Source organism: Myotis daubentonii, chromosome 5, assembly GCF_963259705.1.
Source record: "Myotis daubentonii chromosome 5, mMyoDau2.1, whole genome shotgun sequence".
Lineage (NCBI taxonomy): Eukaryota > Metazoa > Chordata > Mammalia > Chiroptera > Vespertilionidae > Myotis > Myotis daubentonii.
In genome coordinates, this window is record NC_081844.1 from 82,240,325 (window position 1) to 82,261,841 (window position 21,517).

A 21,517-nucleotide genomic window follows, 5' to 3' on the forward strand; every position below is an offset into this window, starting at 1 on the left:
CCCGAGTCCCAGGGCACGTATTGTTCAGCGTGAGGACCTGGGGCAGTGTCCCACCTCTGCCCTGAAGCCCCCTGTCTGTGCCCCTCCCTTGGGTTCATTAAGAGAGGGAGGGCCTGGCTCCGTTATTTCTGGGCTCAGTCGGCCCTCAGCCCAGGCAGGGACGCTGGGCCCCCCGCCCAGAACGGAGCTCAATGCTGCCCCTTGTCTGCTCACCCCCAGAAGCCGAGGACCGGCCCAGTGCCCGGTGTTGGCAGAGCCTCCATCCTGCTCCCAGCTGCAGGAGGACATGGCGGGGCAGGTAAGATTAGAACCAGCCTGAGGCAGCTGCTGGAAGTTGGGGGGCCTCCCAAGAGGTCCTTGCTTTCAGATCTCAGGCTTCTCTGGGAGCTCAGGGCGAGCCCTGACCAAAGGGACGGCACCCCGCCCGGCCAGACTCAGCCTCCACACGTGGGTGTGGGAGCTGGAGGCACCCGATGGGATGGGGTGAAGCCCTGTGCCCCAGATCCAATGCTCATCCGGGCCCCTGGGCTGGAAAGCAGGCCAGAGGACTAGTACTCAGGCAGCAGGCCAGAGGGCCCCACTCTCCCTCCTCTCTCCTTTCTCAGTGCTCCCCCCCCCACCCCCCCGGGAGTCTAGCTGAGGAGATGACCTGTTCTCTCCCTCTTCTGAGCACACAGCCCATGGGAACAGAGTGAAACAGCAACTGAAGCAGCAGGGATTTAGGGCAAACCAGAAAGAATCCCTCACTCAGGGCCCAGCCCTGTGGGGTCCCCGGGGTCCAGATATCCTAGAGCCTGGTGCTTCAGACTTAAAAAAAAATCATAGCTTTTTAAAAAGTAAAATCTATTCTCACACAAACTTCAAAACTCTAGGGGGCTAGCACTCGGGGGGGGGGGGGTGGGCTGGGGCCCCAAACCCCTATCATGCCCCCTTTTCTTTCACTTCATGTTTGACAACCAAGGTCAAATGAATCTTCAACAAATTTATTTATTTATTTATTTATTTATTTATTTATTTATTTTAAAGAGAGGGAGAAAGGGAGACGGGGAGAGAAACCTGGATGTGAGAGTGAAACACCGATTGCCTGCCTCCTGCACACCCCTTACTGAGGGTCAAGCCCGTAACCTGGGCATGTGCCCTGACCAGGAATTGAACCGGAAACTGTTCTGTGTACCGGATGGCGCCCCACCAACTTAGCCACACCGCCAGGGCGAAATGACTCGTCAGTGGAGATCCCCCAAGGGCTGAGAAGCCCCCAGAGAAGCAGCTCACTTTCCTCTCCAGGCTCATGTTCTCTACGTGGGAAGTTCCTCCCACTATACCAGTTCCCTGTAGATTCTGGTTCAGGAGGTCTGCGGGGAGGGCCTCATAATATGTCATTTAAGTCCCTCAGGTGACACTTATGACCAGACAAGCTCAGGCAGCATGGGTCTCACTTAAATCTCTGTGGCTGTACCTGCAGCTTGCTCTGCTGCAGCCCAGGAGGCTGGCCAGCCAGCCCCTCTCCTCCCCCAGCCTCTCCTGAGCCCCCCCGAGCCCCTTCTCCAGGGGAGCAGGGAGTGCTGGGGGACGCCGAGGCCTGAAGAAGAGAGGCAGGAAGTTGTTTGGAGAGGGTGCTCTGTGTCCCTGGTGGCAGAGATCATGGTGGGGGGGGGGATGGTGGAAAAAGTAGCCTAGACTGAGTAGGGCTGGGCCAGAGAGAGATGAGGGGAGAGTCAGAACACAGCCCATCACATCTGGGCAGGAAGCCTCTGGGAAATGTGCTCTGGTTCTGATCCATTTTTGAAGGGGGCAGTGGAAATGGCAGGTAAAACGGGTCTCCTCATTTTAAAGAGGAGAAACAGGCCCAGAGCAGGGCAGAGGGGAGTGGGTCTGGCCTGGGTGGGGCAGTGAGGAGGAGCCCAGGCCTGGACCCCCGAGAGGTCACAGTGAGTTGGGCAGAGCAGGGCCTTCCCCTTGCAGCCTCCTCACGAGTTCCTCCTCCTGGCTGGCGAACTCTGCAGGCCCAGGTGTGGAGGGGAACCCCAGGCCCCCCATTCTTCCCACAGCCAGAGCGTTGGGCACTGGGCAGCAAAGGCAGCTACGCTCTCAGGGAGGCTGGGGTGGCCCTGCACCTGCCCAGCACCCTGGACAGCGCCTCACTGGGCCTGGATGGCTCACTTTGGCTTCTGCGGTGGCTTCTGTTGTGATAAAGCTGCACTTCTGTCGACTTCCTTGCCTCCTCTCCTAACTCCCCCTCTAAAGGCAGCCCCCTTCCCAGCTCCTTCCATTCACCACAGAGTCACTGTTGTCTGGCTCCCAGAGCCAGGGTGAGAGAACAGGCAAAGAGGCAAGGAGGCTGGTTGCTGTCAGCCTGGGGCTTTGTCTCCAACACTCTCTCGCGGGAGAGGAAGGGCACTTGGAGGGGGAGTCCCGAACCCCCTCAACCTGTCTTCCTCAGGGGCTTTGGTGAATTCTGAGGGCACAACAGGGAAGGAAGGACTGGGGCACGTAGACTGGTAGGGGGCCGGGGAGAGGAGAGGGGGGCTGGTTTGAACAGTGCATTGAAGACACCACAGCCTGGACCCAGGCAGTAGCCAGGATCCTGAGAAGGTCACCTCGGCCATCATTCTGCCCCCAGGCAGGCTGCCTGGTGCTGGTTCCGCTGGGCTTTAGACCCCCAGCACCTGCCTTGTCTGACCCACCCCTTCATCTCCATCTGCCCGCAGATCTAACGGAGTCCCAGGAGCAGCCAGCTCAGGGTAGAGCAGTGCCTGCCATGGATGAGGATAAGCTCCCATCTGTACTGCCTGGGGAAGATGGTGCCACCCGGGACCCCAGCCTGGAGCCCGCGGAGGAGCCCCCAGTCCAGAATGGAATGGCGGCCAGCGAGGACCTGAATAGTAGCCACAACAGCCCAGGGCGTGAGATGAGGGGCACCCTGGTGGACACTGAGGAGCCCACAAAGGGCCCGGACATGGCCCTCCATGGCCTCAGCCTTGGCCTCTCCCTCACCAACGGTCTAGTCCTGGGGCCGGACTCGAACATTCTTGGTGATTCCACGGGGTCCAGGCCCTGGGGGGCGGGCGGGCTAGCAGAAGGAGAAGATGCCTCTCGGAGCTTTTGTCCAGACACTGAGGACCTTCAACCAGGGTAAGTCGATGTCTCAGAATAGGGGCTCACCACATTTGGCTGCTCCATGCTATTGGCCTGGGACTAGCCACTTAGCCTATCTGGTTCTTGTGTTTCTCATCCATGAAATGGGAATGTCATGTCTCGATTTTGTTCAGCTTCTGGTTATTTGGGGAAAATAGAGCCATGAGCTTTCGAAGGCCTTCAGGCCCACCATCAGTCCCCCAAGCTATCACGGGCTATTTCTAGGAGGGGCTGGAGGGCCATACTCCCTCCATCCCAGGCTGGACAGTAGAGTTTGTTCCAAAATGTCTTGATGTGGAAGGTCATCTGGTCCATCCCTACACTTTCTGGAGTTGAGGGTCTGGAGTTGCAACTGACCTCAAGAGAGTAGGCTTTGTGGGCTAATCCCTGTCAGCTACCCCTGACCCAGGAGCCATCTGGAATCTTACTTCAGTCTTACTCATTGGAGTTACAGCACCACTTTATTGTATTAAAGTATGTTAGAAGGAAGTAAGTGCTTTGGGGGGAAGATGCAGGGTGTTTGGGGCAGGTCCCAGCTATAAATGGTGGTCAGGGCAGACCTGGTTGAGAAAGGAAGGAGGAAGGAGGCTTTGGCCCGAGGGAGGAGCAGTCTGGGCAGAGGGAGCGGCCAGCACGAAGGCTTCCTCTGGGGCCGCACAGGGCCCTGCGAGGGCTTAGGCAGGTGGTGGGCCATGGGCTACAAGCATCTGCTCACTCACCCAGTGTGTCGTGCAGTAAGGTTTGCTGAGTGCCTACTGTGTGCTTGGTGTTTCTGGCCTTGTGTGTAGGGAGTTGGGTGGGGCTGGGGCACAGATGGTAAACAGGGGAGCAACCAGAATACTACGCCCTGATAGAGGCTGGGGGGGGGGCATGAAGAGCTACCCTGAGGATGGAGAATAATGGGAGGGGGGCTGGCGTAGTTGGTGATGTGGACCCGCCTCCCTCAGCCGCTCTGAGGAGGTGGCATTAAGCAAAGCCCGAGAGCTGGAATGTGGCCAACCAAGTTAAGAGCCTTCCAGGCTAGCAGGACAGCAACATTATGAACCACTGTGACTCTCGCTGTGATAGGGGAGCAGTCCTGTGGGCCAGGCTGGAGGAAGAGGAGTCACAGTCATTTACTGATGCCTGCGATGGGCCAGGCATGGGTTGGGCACTGGGGGGTGGGCCATGCCTGTCCTTTTCACTGCTCTACCCCAGTAACCAGCCAGCATCTGGCAGTATCAGCTGAGAAAATAAGCAGGACACAATCCACGCCCACCCCCCACCTGCAGGGAGCTCCCAGGCACAGATGGGTGTAGCCCCGGCACCTGTAATGGGGCACCCTGGCAGGATGCTGACCGGTCCTTGCATCCTGCAGGCTGGGTGGCCCTGGAGAGCCAGATGTCCGGGACGGCTTCAGTGCCACGTTTGAGAAGATTGTGGAGTCGGAACTGCTACGGGGCACCCAGTACAGCAGCCTCGACTCCCTAGACGTGCTGAGCCTCACGGACGAGAGCGACAGCTGTGTCAGCTTCGAGGCTCCCCTTACACCCCTCATCCAGCAGCGGGCCCGTGACAGCCCTGAGCCAGGGAGTTCTGTGGGCCTTGGGGACATGGGGCCCGCAGGGGACATGGGAGCAGCCGGCGGTGATGGGGAGCTGGGCAGCCCCCTGCGGCGTTCCATCTCCAGCAGCCGCTCAGAGAACGTCCTGAGCTGCCTGTCTCTCACGGCCGTGCCCAATGGCTTCCATGAAGATGGACTCCAGGGCCCAGGCGGGGATGAGGAGGAGGAAGAGGAGGAGGACACGGACAAGCTGCTGAACTCGGCCAGGTGAGGCAGGGTCCAGACTGGGAGGAGATGGGGAAGCAGACCCAGAGGGGTAAAGCAAGTGAGGGCAACTCAGTGCCCAGAGTGAGCAGCCCTCACCAAGGTCACCGTGCCCTTCCTCTGCACCCGACTTCCCACCCCAGGCCCGTGGCGCCACTCTGCCCTTCCAGGCCTGTCTGCCCGGGGGGGCCAGGGAGCTATGCTGAGGGTTTGTGGAGCATCTAATATCACCGGGGGGCTCTCCCAGGAGCCTGACCTGATCCCTCCTGGTGCAGGGGAGCTTGCCCAACTCTGGCGCCTGTGGGGCTGTTCAGAGGCCTGGGGACACCTTCTAGGCCTCCCCGGGGCCCCTGACGCAGGGCCTCTGAGCCGCTCCTCTTCTCCCCACCTCCCCTCTGCAGTGACCCCAGCCTCAAGGATGGCCTGTCCGACTCGGACTCAGAGCTGAGCAGCTCGGAGGGGCTGGAGCCTGGCAGCACAGATGCGCTGGCCAACGGGTGCCAGGGCGTCAGCGAAGCTGCTCGGCGGCTGGCTCGCCGCCTCTACCACCTCGAGGGCTTCCAGCGCTGTGACGTCGCCCGGCAGCTGGGCAAGAAGTGAGTTTTGTCTCCCACCCCAGGCACACCCGGTGTCTTCCCCAGCCCGAAAGGGTGTCGGTGACTTCTGTTAGGGGTGCCTGGTGCTTGTGGCTCCAACGGTCCCACAACCCTCCTCCTGCCACTGTCCTCATTTCTGGACTTGCCCTACATCTGTTTCCTTTCTGGGCTGCCTAGGTGACGGCCCACACTCCCAGGGAGGGGAGATGGAGGCAGAGCAGCCCCTCGGGGCCGGGGGAGTGGGATGTGTCCTGTGGTTATGGGGCCACCATGGATGGTAGTGAGGACAGAACAGCTGGGTGAGGGCGAGTGGCCCACCTAAGGGGGCAGGGAGAGGAGGCTCTGGGCCGGGGCTGCCCAGTAGCTGGGGGAGGGTTTCTGGTCCTCATGAAGCCCCACTCACTGTCTATGGGAACTGGCTCAACGGGCCAAAGTCAACAAGCCGCGCGCCCTGGCCTGTGGACTGGGGAAAAGGAACTAGGCACGTGAGAGTCCTAAAGGGGTTGGGGGACAGGCGGGGACTGTGAGGCTGAGCACATTGCCTGCACGTCCTGAGCACGTCTGACCGTCACACGCCCTCCTGCCTTTCCCCCTCCTCCGGGGGCCTCCCAGCACCTCATCCAGGCTCCGAGGGAGCAGAAGCAGGTCTGGCTCACGAGGCTGACGGGAACAGTTCAGACCCCAGACCCCCACGTGTGAACTAACTGGGGCTCAGGCCACAGGGAGGTGCTCAGGTTGGTTCGGCTCCTGGATCCTTCTCTTCTCCCTCCATCCAGCTTCTTCCACCTTCCACAGCCTCCGCATGGCTCCTGCCCTTGTCCTCCCAGCCCCAGCTCAGAAATCACAGCTACTGGCCCCACTCCTGCTGGGCTGTGGCCCTGCCAACCTAATGACACCCTTCAGAAGCCTTCGTTCTGGTTGATCCTCATCCTCCCTTTATAAGAGTTTTTCCGTAAGCGTGTAATTGTGCTCAGGTCTTTTCCAACTGAAAATAAAAATCCTTCCTCAATGGATCTTCCTCCCCCTGCCTCTTTTTAAAAATTTTATTATTTTTTAAAAATATTTTTATTAATTTCAGGGAGGGAGAGAGAGAAACACCAACGATGAGAGAGGATCATTGATCAGCTGCCTCCTGCATGCCCCCCACTGGGGATTGAGCCCCAAACCTGGGCATGTGCCCTTGGCCAGATTGAACCTGGGACCCTTCAGTCCACGGGCTGATGCTCTATCCACTGAGCCAAACCGAATAGGGCACCCCCTGCCTCTTCGTAGCTAAAATTCTTGGGACTTTTTGCCCTGGGTGGCCTCTGTCCACTCCCCCTTTCTTTCTCTTTAAAAAAAAATATTTTATTGATTTCAGAGAGGAAGGGAGCGGGAGAGAGAGAGAAACATCAATGATGAGAGAGAATCACTGATTGGCTGCCTCCTGCACGCCCCACACTGGGGATTGAGCCCACAACCCGGGCATATGCCCTGACTGGAATTGAACCGTGACCTCCTGGATCACAGGCCCACACTCATTTACACATTCAGCCCTAGAGCTGGCTCCTTCCTCACCCTCTCTCTTCAGAAGCCCTTCCTGCCAGGGTCAGTAGCAGCCTGTGTCTTGAATCCAGTGGCCCCTGCCAGCCCTCACCTTCAACTGTGTTGACACACTGGCCACGCCTTCTCTAATTAAACTTTTTGTTATGAAAGTTTTAAACATACAGAAAAGCAGAGAAAATACATTAAACATCTCTGTACTATTTACGCAGCTTCAAAGCTATCAACGTGTTTTAATTTTTGTTTCCTCTACCTCCCCCCCGCCCCAACACCCCCACCATTTGCTGGAATGTTTTAAAGCTTCTTTTGGTCACTCTATCATTCTTTCCATAAATACTTTGGTATGTGTCTCTAGCTGATAAGGATTTTTTTTTTACACAATCATAATTCCATTATAAATTCTAAGAAAATTAACAAAAATGTCTTAATTATCTCTAACATTCAGTCTATGTTTCATTTTCTCTGATTGTCTCAAAAAAGTTTGTTCAACTCAGGACACAGACAAGGTCTACACATTACATTTGGCCAATATGTCTCTTAAGTCTCCGTTAGTCAACAACAGTCGGACAGTCCCCTCCTGTTTTTTTAATGCCACGAGTTTGTTGAAGAAATGGAGCCATTTACCAGCTATGGGCTGAGGACTCCCACGTGATAGATCCTTCCCCACCTGTTCCAAGCGCTGGGTGTCTCCCCCAGGGGCCACCTCCCCTGTCATGCCCCACACCTGTTTCATCCCCATATCCTGTGGATTCTGCCTCCAAAATCCCTCTCCTTCCCCGGTCTTGCTTCTCCCTCCTGGGTAGTTACTGCGGCCCCACAGGGGTCTGCATTCAGCAGGAAGAGTGTTCCAACAGAGAGCTGACCATTTCACTCCTTCCCCTCCCACGTCAGCCCTCAGAATCAAGTCCGGATCCTTCCCTTGGCCCTCGGGCCTTCCCTGCCTCAAATCGTGCTGCCCCTGTGCCTGCTTTCTCGCTCTGGCCACGTGGCCCTGCTGGTAGCTTCTTGGACATGCCGTGCAGTCTATAGGGACACCCTGCATCCCATCCCCTACTCCCCCACCTGGCTGGCTCTTCCTGTAGGTGTTGCCCAAGACATCATCTCTCCTAGAAAGCCTTCCTGACCCCCAGCCCAGGTGAACTGTCAGAGCACAACTGGCCAGCAGGGAAGACAGCCTTGGGGTGGGCAGGTCTGAGTGGGTGGGTCAGGGTATTGCTCATGTACCCCCATTGTTTGCTGTGCCCTGCTTCTCATGGACACCCCATGCTCTCCTGGCAGCAACGAGTTCAGCAGGCTGGTGGCCGGGGAGTACCTCAGCTTCTTCGACTTCTCAGGCCTAACTCTGGACAGAGCGCTCAGGTCAGTGGGGGGGGGGGGGGGGGGGGGCGGGGTGGGGACAGGGCAGTGCCCACAGGTATTACAGACTGCACATCTGGATTTTCATGCCAGCTCTTTCATAAACTTGACCCCTCTGGGGAGGCTGGGGAAGGGGCCATCAGAGCAGCAGCCTTCCAGCGACTCAGTGAGTGTCCACGATGTGTGGGTGCTGAGGCTGTGAAGGTCGAGGAGAGGAAAGAAGGCAACAGCCCCACTTCCTTCCCACTTTCCCTCAGTTGTTGAGTGAGATTTGGTCTCAGGTCCCATTGGTGTTTGGGCCCAGGGAGTAGCCCTCAGGGGAGCCCAGAGTGGGAGGATGCAGCCCAGAGCCCAGCAGACCAGGCCAGAGCCCTCGGGGGAGGGACAGCAGTCTCTGAGTTAAGGGCTGGGTGGTCCTTGCATAGTAGACTTTCTCATCGTGTCCCACATGTCTCTTATACTTTAAAAAAATGTATTTTTCATTCTTTTTTTTCTGCTCAGTTGGGCTATTTTCTATTGCCCTGCTTACAAGTCGTTTACCCCTTTCCTGTGTCTAACAGGGCATTAAACCCATTTATTGAGTTTTTACTTTCTATTATTATACTTTGCAGGTCTAGAATTTTCATTGTATTAAAAAACATTTCTTACAGATTATAATTCTCTGGGTAATTCCCCATCTTTTCACTTGTTTTCTCTACCCGCCCCCCCCCCCCCTTTCTTGACATATTAGCCGTGGTTATTTCAAAGCCCTTGTCTGCTCATCCCACGGCCATTATCATCTGTTTCTATTGCCTATTTTTTTCCTTTTGACCACATCATAAGGGTCTCTCTGTATGCTCGGTACCATTTTAATGAGAGGCTGTACATTTTGTATAGAATTATAGCTGCTCTAGGCCATGCTGTGCACCTTTAGAGAGGGGCTGCCCTATCCTTTGCTAGGCAGTTAGAGGGAGGCAGGAGGCCCGGTCGGAATCAACCAAGGCTGAGCTGAGGAGAGGTCTAGGGCTCACCCCATCCCAGGGGCCAGGTCCGCCGGGCTTGCCGCTGAGAGCCTGGTGTGTCCATGGGCGCCTCTCCTTTTGGTGGATCATGAATCCAAAACTCTCCTCGATGTGGTAAGACTATCAAACCAATTCCCTGTTCTTCTCAGAGGCTTTCTGCTTAGCTTTTTATGTCCATCCTGCTCCACACATGCCAGAATCTGGCAAATCTCTCAAAGGAAAACTGGCCATGTGTGTACAGCCCCTTGAGCCTCTGGGTTCGTCTCTTCAGCTCCGTGAAGCCACCACAAGTTCTGCCTCCTGCCCGTGCCCATAACCACCAGTGCCCAGGGAGCAAGCAGCTGTGGACAGCCTACTCTCCTCTCCAGAATCTGGGCCCTTTCGGTCTTTGTCAGAACCCGGGTCAGTGTTCTGGTAGCATAAGAGAGATGCATTCTGCCTGGCTTTCCCTGTTGTTCTCAGTGGACGAGTTGGTCTGCTGCAAGCAACCCTAGCCTGAGCTGAGGCTGGAGTTTGCATTGGAATGAGAAGGGTTGGTCAGGGAGGGCATACAGTGGGTCAGCTCGTGATCAGAGGCTGGACGCTGGGCAGCAGGACCTTGCACGTCAGCCCAATAGATTGAGGAGCCACAGCAGGTGCTGGGTATAAAGCAGGATTTGAGAGGCGGCGCTGATAGCCGCATGCGGGAAGCTTTTGACCCAGAGGCGTCAGGCTTCTCATATTCCGCCAGGTGGTAGAAGACAAGCCTGAGTTTGGTGGCAGCTGTGCTGGGCTGGGGCTTGGGGAAGCCCCCAGGGAGGCGGTGCTTGAGCTGGGGAGTAGGAGCTGGGCTGGATGGCTCATCGGTGGGACAGGTTAAGGCTGGGATGGGGGATGGGTTTTAGAAAGTGCAGGTGGGTGTGAGAAGAGGGAGGGGAAACACAGAGCGGGGGGGCCAGCCGAGGGGAAGAGAACAGAGAGCGGGAGAGACAGGGAGAGGAGGAAAACTAGATGGCAGGTGGAGGGTTTTTGTAAAGCAGCTGATTGATTGGGATGGAACAGTGGTCAGCAGTTTCCGATGCCTCAGGGGGTCAGGACTGGCCGAGCTGGGCTCACTGGTCCCGGGGTGCCTTAGGAGCAGCGTGAGAGAGGATAAAGCAAAGTGGGCACCACAGAAACCAAGTGAACCATCGCCAAATTAGGAACAAATTAGCTTTGTGAACCAGGACAGATAGAGACCCAAACTATCTCAGCTCGCAGCTTCCCCAGGCGAGGGACCTGGCCCCATCTTCCAGACCCTCTGGTGTGGGGATCGGGCCCCTGAGAGCTCTGCCCTTTGCGTTGGGCCCTGGAAGGGGTTGGGAGCTGCCCAGCAGAGGAGAGAAGGCCTCTGGGCAGGGCCCAGCCCGCTCAGAGGCCCCGAACAGTGAAAGTGCCCGTCCTGTCCAGGGTCTGAATACATGTGGGGAGGCAGCAGGTGGGTGCAAGGTTGCAGGGACAGGAGGGGGCTTGTGTAGTCAGCAGGGCCAGGCCATTATTCTGAGGGCTCTGGTGAGCCAGCGACAAGTTTTAAGCAGGAGTCTTGGCTGCATGTGAGTTTAGAAAGACCCCTGGTGTCTGCAGGGAGGATGTGTTGGGGCGTTGCAGGGGTGCCCCTGACTGGAGATGTCCTGGCCCATGATGAGGACAGAGAAGGAGGAGGAAGGGTTGAGATTAGGGGTGAAGAACAACTTGGTAACAGCTCAGACTTGGGGTGGGAGAAGAGTGAGGGAGGATAGGGTTGTGCTGTGGGCTCAGCTGGCAGCACACAGAGTGAGGAGTGGGTGTGACTGAGGCCGAGCAGCCTGAGGGGCAGGTGTGGTCAGTCTGGGTCCAGCATAGAGGAGGGAGCAAGGAGTGGGCCTTTACCCCGAAGAAGAGCTGATGCCGGCACTGAGACGTTCCTCTGTTCATCGCCGTCTGTCTCCTGCCTACTCCCCAAAGGCCCTGGGGAGCGATGAGGGCTGAAACTCCAGAAGCTGTCCTGGGGCCGGGGCGTCCCTGAGCTGGGATGCTGGGGCACTAGAGCATTGGCCCCTTGGGGCAGGTGCGTGCGTGTGCGTGTGTATGTGCGCGTGTGCGTGTGTGCGTGCATGCGTGCGTGTGTGCGTGTGTGTGTGCATGTGTGTGTGCGTGTGTGCGTGTGTGTGTGGTGGGGGTTCCTACCCTGAGTGAGGATCCAGACTGACTCAGGGGCTCTGGGAGGCCCTCAGCATCCTTGAATTGCCCCTCAGAACCTTCCTGAAGGCCTTCCCGCTGATGGGGGAGACACAGGAGCGAGAGCGGGTCCTCACTCACTTCTCCCGCCGGTACTGCCAGTGCAACCCCGATGACAGCACCTCGGAAGGTATGGCCACCTGCCCCACCCTGCCCCTCCCTGCCCCTCCCTGCCAGGCCCTGGCTTCCTCCTGCCCTGTCTACCTGCCACTTCTGTCCTGCTCAGTAGACACTGAGTGAATGAACTACAGCACGTGAAATGGGCACAGCCTGCTGGGCAAGAGGCCTCCTGATGTCTTGCCCATTGTCATGCCCCAGGCCTGAAACCCTCCACCTTAGAGAGTCAGTCCTTTGGGTCTTCGTTCTCCCTGGTCCCCTGTTGCAATGCCGACTCTCAGTGTGGGAGTCCTGGTGTGGGGGTCTGGGCTGGGGCCCTGTTAGGGGCCGGACCTGCCCTCAGGGTGGATCTGAGTCCCAGAAACTGGGGGACTAGGCCAGTTATTGGAAGAGATAGAGGCCATGGCAGAGACATGGCCTGGGAACCAGAGCCATTCCTGGGTCTGAGGTTCAAGGTGAGTTTGGCCACAGAAGGCAGGAGTTTGAGCCAGAGCGGGCCCAGGGTGGTCAAGTCTCCTCTGGGGGGTTGGTGGGGGGCTGGTCCTGACCTTGGGCAGGCAAGTGACTCCAGGGCTTCAGTGGGGGTAGGACGGGGGGTCACACGGGCACTGGGCCCTGAGATGGTTTAGCAGGTGGCTGGCCTCCTCCAATCTCTGGCTCTGTCAGGAGACAAGGGGGTGGCTGGGGTGGGAGTGAGTGGGCCCTCACACTGAGGGTGCCGCCATCTCTGATTTAGATGGGATCCACACGCTCACCTGTGCCCTGATGCTGCTCAACACGGACCTGCATGGACATGTGAGTTGGGGAGGCGGGGAGGAGAGGTGTCCTCTCACGGACTCACCCAGGTTGTCAGGGGCCAGCCCTTTCTCCAGCCCCCTTCCTGAGACCTCCTGCTTAGGGGCCATGCTTCTTCAGCAGACCGGAGGGCTGGGCAGCGTGGCCTCTAGACATGGTCCTGCCCTAGTTTATCCAGCTGACACGGGCCTCGCCCCGCCCAAGCAGGGCAGTGAGAGGAATTTGGGGTGTGCTGAATAAGAGGTGTGACCCTAGCTGCGCCCAGGCCAGTCGTTGCTAAAAGGTCACGTGCTCTTCCTACCCATCATCCCACAAGTCCGAATGTGGCCCCAGGTAGCCCCTCCCCGTCAAATGGCAGTTTCCCTCCAGAGGTTTTCTCATCACCCTGCTGCCCACCAGCCCAAACACAGGGACAGGTGGGCTGTGAGGCTGTCTGGTCCGGGCCCTGGGCTTTCTGCGTGCTGCTCTGACTCAATGACTCCTTTTTCCTTATCTGCTCCGGGGACCTCCCTCTGGGCTCTCTTGCCCTCCCTCAGGTGGTAAGTGTAGCTGCTGGTGTGCATGCCCTGTGAGCCTAGACCCTCATCTCCATGTTCCCCTCCATGCCCCCCATCACTGTGTCTGGCCCCACCAATCACTGTCCCCTCATTGCTCACCCAGATCAGAGCCCCCTGTTGGGTTGGGGATATTTTAGTGACTCATGGGGACAACAGGCCAGCATGTCTGGCTCCAGAGTGAACCCAGAATTCCAGGCACAGAGGGTGGAAGAAAGAACTGGGACAGACCTGACTTCAGATCCTACTCTTGCCTCCACGGGGTAGCTCTGTGACCCTGGACAGGACACCAGCCCGCTCTGGTCTCAGGTTCTGCATCTGTAGGTGGGAGTAACGGTTTCCCACACGTCATCCTGGGAGGGCTGAGAGGTAATGCACACAACACCAAATGTCAAGGTCTGGCACCTAGGAAGGATTTAATGATGAATAATATTATGTAAGAATAGCAATAGTTTTCATTATTACTATTAACATTTACCTGATGGAGAACCAAAAGGCCCAGCCTGAAGATTCCTGCAGGATCAAGAATGCAAAGGCCACAGTCCAATGACAGCCTGAGTGGGCCAGGGCACACGGGGCCACCTGGCCTGGGGAGGTGAGAGCCTTGTGACCTTTGTAAGAAGAGTGGTCGTGTGACAACTTTGGTTATGTCCACCTGGGCCCATGGCCATGAGTGGAAGGATGGAAGATATGTGTATCCCATGGGAATGTCACCAGAGCTAACGCCTATTAACCTGCTAATGTTCCCCCAAGACCAGCTCACTCTGTGTGTGGAGAGCAGGTCTTACTAGCACATCTTAAAAGGAACGTTAAACATACCCCACCCACCCTTGGCCGGGCCTGAGAGCAACCCCAGCACCCAGTCACTGCTGTGCCAAGCCCTGGATGCCCCCCTCCATGGCTAAGAGCTGCGAAGGAGGGCAGCAGCCGCTCTTCAATGAATCCCCTGGGTGGATAATACTCCTGAGCTCGGTGGGCTTAGCTGCCCATGGCCCCATATTAATGCCCGTAGCTGAAGGGAAACTTCAGCACCTTCATAGATCAGAGGTGGGTGGGGAAAGACTGTTCAGATTAGCAGCCAAGAGACATTGAGGATGCCATCTTTCTCTCTAGAGCAGTGGTTCTCAACCTTGGCTGCACATTAGAATCACCTGGGAATCTTTTTAAAATCCTGATTTCTGGGCCTCATCCTCCAGAAATTCTGTTTCTTTGTTACGGGGTGGGGCCACAACATTAGTAACAAAGAAACAGAATTTTCGGAAGATGAGGCCCAGAAATCAGGATTTTAAAAAGATTCCCAGGTGATTCTAACGTGCAGCCAAGGTTGAGAACCACTGCTCTAGAGGCAGTATTGCTCAAGGATGGTCATCGGCTTCTCCACACAACAGCTGTCTGGCCTGGGGCAAGTTACTCACTAAACCTCAGTTCCCCATTGTCAAGTCCCATGCGGCTTAAGGAGACAGCACTGGCCAAGCCTTGAGCCCAGGGCCTGGTTGTTGGAGTTACTGTGAGCTCTCCAGAGGACCCCATGGAAACAGTGTCCCCTGCTGTGTGCCTTCCCTCTCTCTTCCTCACCTCACTGCCTCCGCACCTCCCGGCCTTGGGATGGGTCTGTGACCAGGCTGGCCATACTCTTCTGCTGGGAGACAGAGGCTGTGGGAGGTCTGCGGGTCAAGGGCCGGCTGGGAGGCCCTGTTGATCCCAAATGGGGTGAGGTGGGGAGAGAAGGGTTGGGAACTTGGAGGTCTCAGCTCATCCCTCTGCCCTGGGCTTTGGGATGATCTGAGTATTTGTCTTTTTCTTTTCTTTTCTGGGTACATGTCTTTTTGCTTGGTTGTAATTATGTTTTAAATCGGATAATTTACCTGGTGTGATGTCACTTCTTTGTAATTTGTTGTCTTGCTTTTCTGTCCAGAGAGAGATCAGTTTTAGTAGCTGTTTCATGTGGGCTTGAAAAGGAAATGTATTCTTCAGGTGTTGGTTGAAATATCCTATATGTGTAGATAAGGTCAAGTCTTTTAATTTTGTTGTAAAAATCTTGTATCTCTTTAGTGATTTTTTTTTATTATGGTAAAATACACATAACATAAAGTATATGGTTTGCAATTTTCCCCCATTCTGTGGGTTGTCTTTTTACTCTCTTGAGAATGTCTTTTGATGCACAAAAGTTTTAAGGTTTTATGAAGTCCAATTTATCTATTTTATCCTGTTGCTTGATTTTAGTGTCATGTGTAAGGAACTATTGCCAAATCCAAGGTCATGAAAATGTCATAGGTTTTCTTGTGATGTCTTTGTCAAGTTTTAGTATCAGGGCCTTATGGAAGAGTTAGGAAGTGTTCTTTTCTCTTCAATTTTTTTTGGAAGAGTTTGAAAAGTATTGGTGTTGATTTTTTAAAATATTTGATAAAATTTACTAGTGAAGCCATCTGGTCCTGGGCTTTTCTTTATTGTGAGGTTTTGGATTATTGATTTAATTCCTTTACTTGTTATAGGTCTATTCAGATCTCCTATTTCTTCTTGAGCCAGTTTTGGTAGTCTGTGTGTTTGTAGGAATTTGTCCATTTCATCTAGGTTATCTAATTTATTTGCATTACTTAATTGTTAACTAATTAATTGTTTAGTATTCTTGTTCTTCCTGTTACCAAGAAAGCAGTGTTAAGAATTCCAACTGACTGGCCTGTGTGACTCAGTTGGTTGGAGCATGGTCCCGTACTCCTAAAGGTGGCTGGTTTGAGCTCAGTCAGGGCATGTGCAGGGAGGTGACCAATCAATGTTCCTCTCTCATATTGGTGTTCTCTCTCTCTCTCTTTCTCTCTCCCTTCCTCTCTCTCTCAAAATCAATAAGCATGTCCTTGGGTGAGGATAAAAAAATGTCCAACCAAGATTATGAATATATTATCTTTTTCCTTTGGTTCTATCAATTTTTCTCTTTTATTTTTTGAGACTGTTATTAGCTGTATACAAATTTAGGATGCTATATCTTCTGGTAGATTGACCCTTTTATCATTATTAATTCCCTCTCTTTATCTCTAGTAATGTTTCTTGCCCTCAAGTCTATTTTGTCAGATATTATGTTTCTCAGTATGGTTATACTGAAGTTCTTTTGTTAATGTTGGCATTTATATATTTTTCCATCCCTTGCTTGCAAGATTTCTGTTCCCTTACATTTAAGATGTATCTCTTGTATCATATACTTAAAAAAAAATCAAGTCTGATAATATTTGCCTCTTAATTTGATTATGTAATGTAGTGGTTCGCAACCTTCCTAATGCCGCGACCCTTTAATACAGTTCCTCATGTTGTGGTGACCCCCAACCATAAAATTATTTTCGTTGCTACTTCATAACTGTAATTTTGCTACTGTTATGAATCGTAATGTAAATATCTGATATGCAGGATGTATTTTCATTGTTACAAATTGAACATAATTAAAGCATAGTGATTAATCACAAAAACAATATGTAATTATATATTGGGGGTTGCGACCTACAGGTTGAGAACATTATAATGAGTTATTAATATATTTAATAATTGATATATTTAAACATACCAGGTTACTATTTCTTTTCTTTGACATCTGTTCTCTGTTTCTTTTTTCCTTGTTTCTTATCTGCTTTTGGATTATTTGAGTATTTTTTGAATTCTTAGCTTGTTAGTTGTGCATTCTTTTAGAATTCTTTTTGTGGTTTGCAATATGCATTCTTCCTTCTTTTTAAAATTCTCACCTGAGGATATTTTTTCCATTGATTTTCAGAGAGAGTAGAAGAGAGGGAAGGAAGAGGAGAGAGAGAGAAACATCCATGTGAGAGAGACACATCGACTGGCTGCCTTCTGAATGCGCTCTGATGGGGGCAGGGAGCGAACCTGCAGCCGAGGTATGTGCCCTTGACTGGAATTGACCAGCGACCCTCCAGTGTGTAGGCTGATGCTCTAACCACTTAGCACACCAGCCAGGACACAATATCCATTTAAAAAAATGTATGTTTTTATTGATTTTAGAAAGAGAGGAAGAGAGAGAGAGAGAGAGAGAGAGAGAGAGAGAGAGAGAGAGAGAGAAAGAGAAACATCGACAGTTGCCTCCCATAAGCATCATCCTGACTGGGGACTGAACCCACAACCTGGAAATATGCCTTGACCTGGAATTGAACCGGTGACCTTTCAGTGCATGGGATGATGCTCAACCAACTGAACCACATGGCCTTTGACTTATTGAAGTCCTCTTACAAAGTCCTGGGCAATAAAATAACCTTAAAGCATTTTAACTCCACTTACTGTCCTCTCAACTTCTACACTACTGGTATTCTGCTCTTTTGTCTTTTTTATTTTTATTGTTGACTGGTATTATGCTTTTAGCTATTATATATTTCTCTATATTTTGTTCCCCAGAAACTTTATTATTATTGTTTTCCATAATCAATAGTCATTTAGATTTGGCCACCCATTTTATTGTTCTTCATTTCTTTCTGCTTCTCCATGCTTTCATCTGGGATAATTTTCCTTCAGTCTGAAGAACTCCCTTTAGTGTTCCCTTTCTTAATTTCAATATTTTTGAAGTATGCCTGCGGTGTTTCCCGTGGCTCCTTGTCCTCGGTGGGTCCTGAACTCCAATTTTGTTCTGTAGTCCCCCATTAGACCACTCCGTTGCTCAGCCTTTGGCCACTGCTTGTGAACTAGCAGATGCTTCGAGGAGGAAAGCTACTCCTTGTTGGGCTTACCTCTCCATAGTTCCCTTCTCGGCAGGATCTTTACCCTTGAAGTCCTCACTGCCTTTATATTTCTCCCAATGCCTTCACCCAGATGTTTTATGAATATTTTGACCAACAATTATTTTTTTCTGAGAGGTTTTAGCTGCAACAAGATGGTCTGTTGTTATGAGGATTGGAAAATTTGCCTGGTTATTTTTTTGATTTTGTACTCCCAACTGATGGCTGGGGAATGTTCAGTGTGTGTGGAATTCAGACAATATTATCAATATTGCCTTCATACTCCTCTATTATGAATGCACACATACATGGTTACATATGCACATGCATACATACAAACATGTATACATAAAGTATACACATAAACATACGAAACACACTATATCAAGGCACACGTAGGATCTCTTCTCCTTAAGCCTTTGGAAAAGGTAGAGAAAACTCTTGCTTGTCAGCTACTCATAAAGCCTTGTCTCATTGCTTTCTGAATTGTTCTCTGTGGCGTATAAGTGTCACACATGATGTTAATAGATTCTCTTTGTTAAAATGGAGCCAAAGTCAATAAATTTGGGAAATTGTCCATGGAATCATTACCTTGGAGACATTCAACACATTTAAGCATGTTAAAGACTCTGAAACATGTAAATAAACTTATTTGATTATGAAATCCCTTTTGAGGGAATACCTATGCCAGTGGCAGGTAATCTTGGGAGACACTGTCTGCAGCAAACCTAAACCCACAAACTACTGTGCCGATAAGTATCTGGTGTTCGAGGGTCTTCGTGTTCACAGAGATGAAGTGTCACCCAGTGTTTCCACAAACGTGGCCATTGCAAGGAGAATCTGAAAGTATCAGGTGTTGGGTTTGGAGGGCTGGAGCCCCTTTGCAACTTAGTTGGTAAGAAAAAATGAAGACAGACTTTGGGGTCTGCTTATTCCCAGCTATTTGTCTGTTTGTACCTCCTGGAGTAAAACCATCTGCTTGGATTCCCTTGGTTTCAGCCAAGCTCAGCACGGGGTACCCATATGTGTTGGTTGGAATTGATTTTTGATTCTCATAAGACCAAACTCTCCCTCACTTCACCTACCTCTTAGAGGTCCTGCTTCCCCTCTGCACAGGTGAGAGGGTGAGACAGTTGTGACGGAATACACAGAGCTTCTGCTCAGGAGCCAAGAGGCCTGGGTTCAAGACCTTGGGGAGTTAGCCATGGAGGAGCGTGTGAGAGCATGGGCTTTGGTGTCAGACACAATCAGCCCTTCCACTTCCTTGCTGTGTGATCATGGGCATAGCACCTTCCTGCACTTCAGTTTCCTTACCTGTCAGATGGGGTTAATGATAGCAACCACCGTTCCTTCTCCTTGTGAAAGGAAACAATGTCATGCATGTCAACTGCAATACCTAGAACATAGTAGGCACTTGGCAAATGTCAACTATTACAATACTTCATTCAATCTGACTCCTTCAGCTGGGTTTGGGGAGAACCCCAACCTCTCATGATGCTCGAGGATCAAATAGATCTTGAATGTAAAAAAAGAGTTTTGTAAACTCTTGGAGACAGAGGGAAGTCCTCACCTTGATGCTGCCTCATCCCTTCTGGCTGGGCAGGGCAGGTGTGGGGATGGCACCAGCCTCTGCCCCTACTCTCAGAACTGTTTCTCCTTTACAGAACATTGGCAAGAAGATGTCCTGCCAGCAATTCATTGCCAACTTGGACCACCTGAATGATGGCCAAGACTTTGCCAAAGACCTGCTGAAGGTATAACCTGCTAAGGGCTCCCCTTTCCCCAGCGGTCCCAGCGTGGGTGGAGAGAAGAGAGGCCTCTGCCCCACTAAAATGATATTCTAGATGCTTAATGCCGAGGTCAGGGCCACCGTGACTTTGGGACAGAGTTAGGGATCATCCAGCTCAACATTTGACTGTTATGTGTCTTGAGTTAGGCAGAGGTGTCATGGTAGTCATCAGCACTGCCACCAATTGTCACAGCTCTCATGGCCATCGCCACCATATTTACCACCATCACTGCCATCAATTTCACCATAAAGAAAAATCCCACTCTTTCCTTCCACATCACCAGGAATTAAGGGAATTTAGTTTTCTCTAGAGGCTGAGGCCCAGGGTAGATCTCTGGCCTTATAAGCCTGGTCAGTTCTTGCTTTAGGGATGAAAAACAGGTTTTTTTTGGAGGTAGAAAATGAGTTCAGTTTTAGATAATGGGTTTGAAGGTCCTGATACCAGAGGGACAGTTGGATAGTGAGTTTGGAGGTTAAAAAAATAGAAGATTTTCTCCACCACTCTCTTAACATAATTACTTTCTTCACTATTCAAGAAGCACTTGTTATTTGTGAGATCAAATCATCTCAGTCTCACCACCCACCTACACACTTCTCATCTACTCATTCACCCACAGATTCAGCCTTCCATGCATCCATCCTCCCATCCACTCACCCATCAACTCAGTTATCCACCTATCACCCACACAGACATCCCCTCACACCAGTCACCCACTCACCATCCACCCATTTCCCCACCCATTCACTTACCTACCAACCCATCTACCTACCCTTTCATACTCAAATCTGTCCACCCAGTCATATACCCAATCATCCACCTCATTCACTCACCCATCCAACAAACAAGTATGAATCAAACACCCACTTTGCCCCACTTGCTGAAAGGTGCTCCCTCACTGTGTCCACATTTTTAGAGGTAGATGGAGATTTCTTTGATTTTTCATTAGAGCTCCTCTCTTTCTCTCTACTCCTCTCCCAGGCCCTTTACAACTCCATCAAGAATGAAAAGCTGGAATGGGCCATGTGAGTAGTGTCCATGGGCCCAAGTATGGGGACACTGAATCACTGGGAGGGCGAACGGGAGTGGCTGGGGGGTGCAGGGATGGCATTCATGCCACTCTCCATGGTGCTGATTTTTTCACCCCAGGGCCTGCTGACCCCTGTCCAGCTGGCCAAACGTGATTTCCCCTTTGGGTTCGTTTTCTGTCTTGATAAAAAGTGTGCAGTGTTTACACTGCTATGGAACAGATTGAACGATGACTTTAGTTGCACACTGGCTTCCTGTATTGGAGATACTGTCACTATTCCCAAATAATAACTTTCCCCTTTGGGAAGTAGGTAGGTAGACAGGAGGCATGGGCCCCCTATAACCCAAGAATATGACCGACCATGTTTAGGTGGCAACTGTTCTTGGCAGTGGGGATGGGTGACTCACTGTGAAGGCAGTGAGTCCTGAAGGTGGGACACTTGGAAAGAGGTGTGGTGACCTTGCTCGTTGGGGAGACTGAGTAGCTCTGGAGAAAGTGGCTGCTCTGCCCTGCTGTGTTCCCCAGCCCGAATCTTTGAATCTGGGTGGCGGTCCCAGGCGGGGATTGTTAGGAATTTCAACCCCGCGGGGAAGAGCTGGCACTCTTCTACCAATGCTCAATGGGAATCCTCACCTCCTGGCTGCCCTTCCCCAGCATATCTGTGGGGCTTGGGCAGCAGCGTCAGTCTGGCTGTGAGTTACTGCTTCCTGGAGCTGGGCTTTCAGGGTTGGAGAGAAGACGAAGACCAGGAAGGAGATCTGGAGATAACAAGGTCTCCAACTTTGTGATCAAGGGTGGATTGGAACTTGGAGGTAAAAAAAAAATCAAAAAAAAAAATCAAAGAGTGGAGGTCAAGGGT

The 21,517-nt window shown here is 52.4% G+C and overlaps 1 protein-coding gene across 1 annotated transcript in view; it reads left to right on the forward strand.

Moving 5' to 3' along the window:
- The first annotated feature begins 221 nt into the window (after positions 1 to 221).
- PSD2 (pleckstrin and Sec7 domain containing 2) overlaps positions 222 to 21,517 on the forward strand; it is a 29,715-nt gene continuing 8,419 nt past the window's right edge. Inside the window, exons 1-9 of the mRNA XM_059698574.1 lie at positions 222 to 298; positions 2,709 to 3,132; positions 4,493 to 4,945; positions 5,344 to 5,538; positions 8,359 to 8,439; positions 11,690 to 11,802; positions 12,526 to 12,584; positions 19,506 to 19,595; positions 20,610 to 20,653. Coding sequence (XP_059554557.1) covers positions 2,759 to 3,132; positions 4,493 to 4,945; positions 5,344 to 5,538; positions 8,359 to 8,439; positions 11,690 to 11,802; positions 12,526 to 12,584; positions 19,506 to 19,595; positions 20,610 to 20,653 — 1,409 coding nt within the window. The 5' untranslated portion in view covers positions 222 to 298; positions 2,709 to 2,758. The remainder of the gene's footprint in view (positions 299 to 2,708; positions 3,133 to 4,492; positions 4,946 to 5,343; positions 5,539 to 8,358; positions 8,440 to 11,689; positions 11,803 to 12,525; positions 12,585 to 19,505; positions 19,596 to 20,609; positions 20,654 to 21,517) is intronic.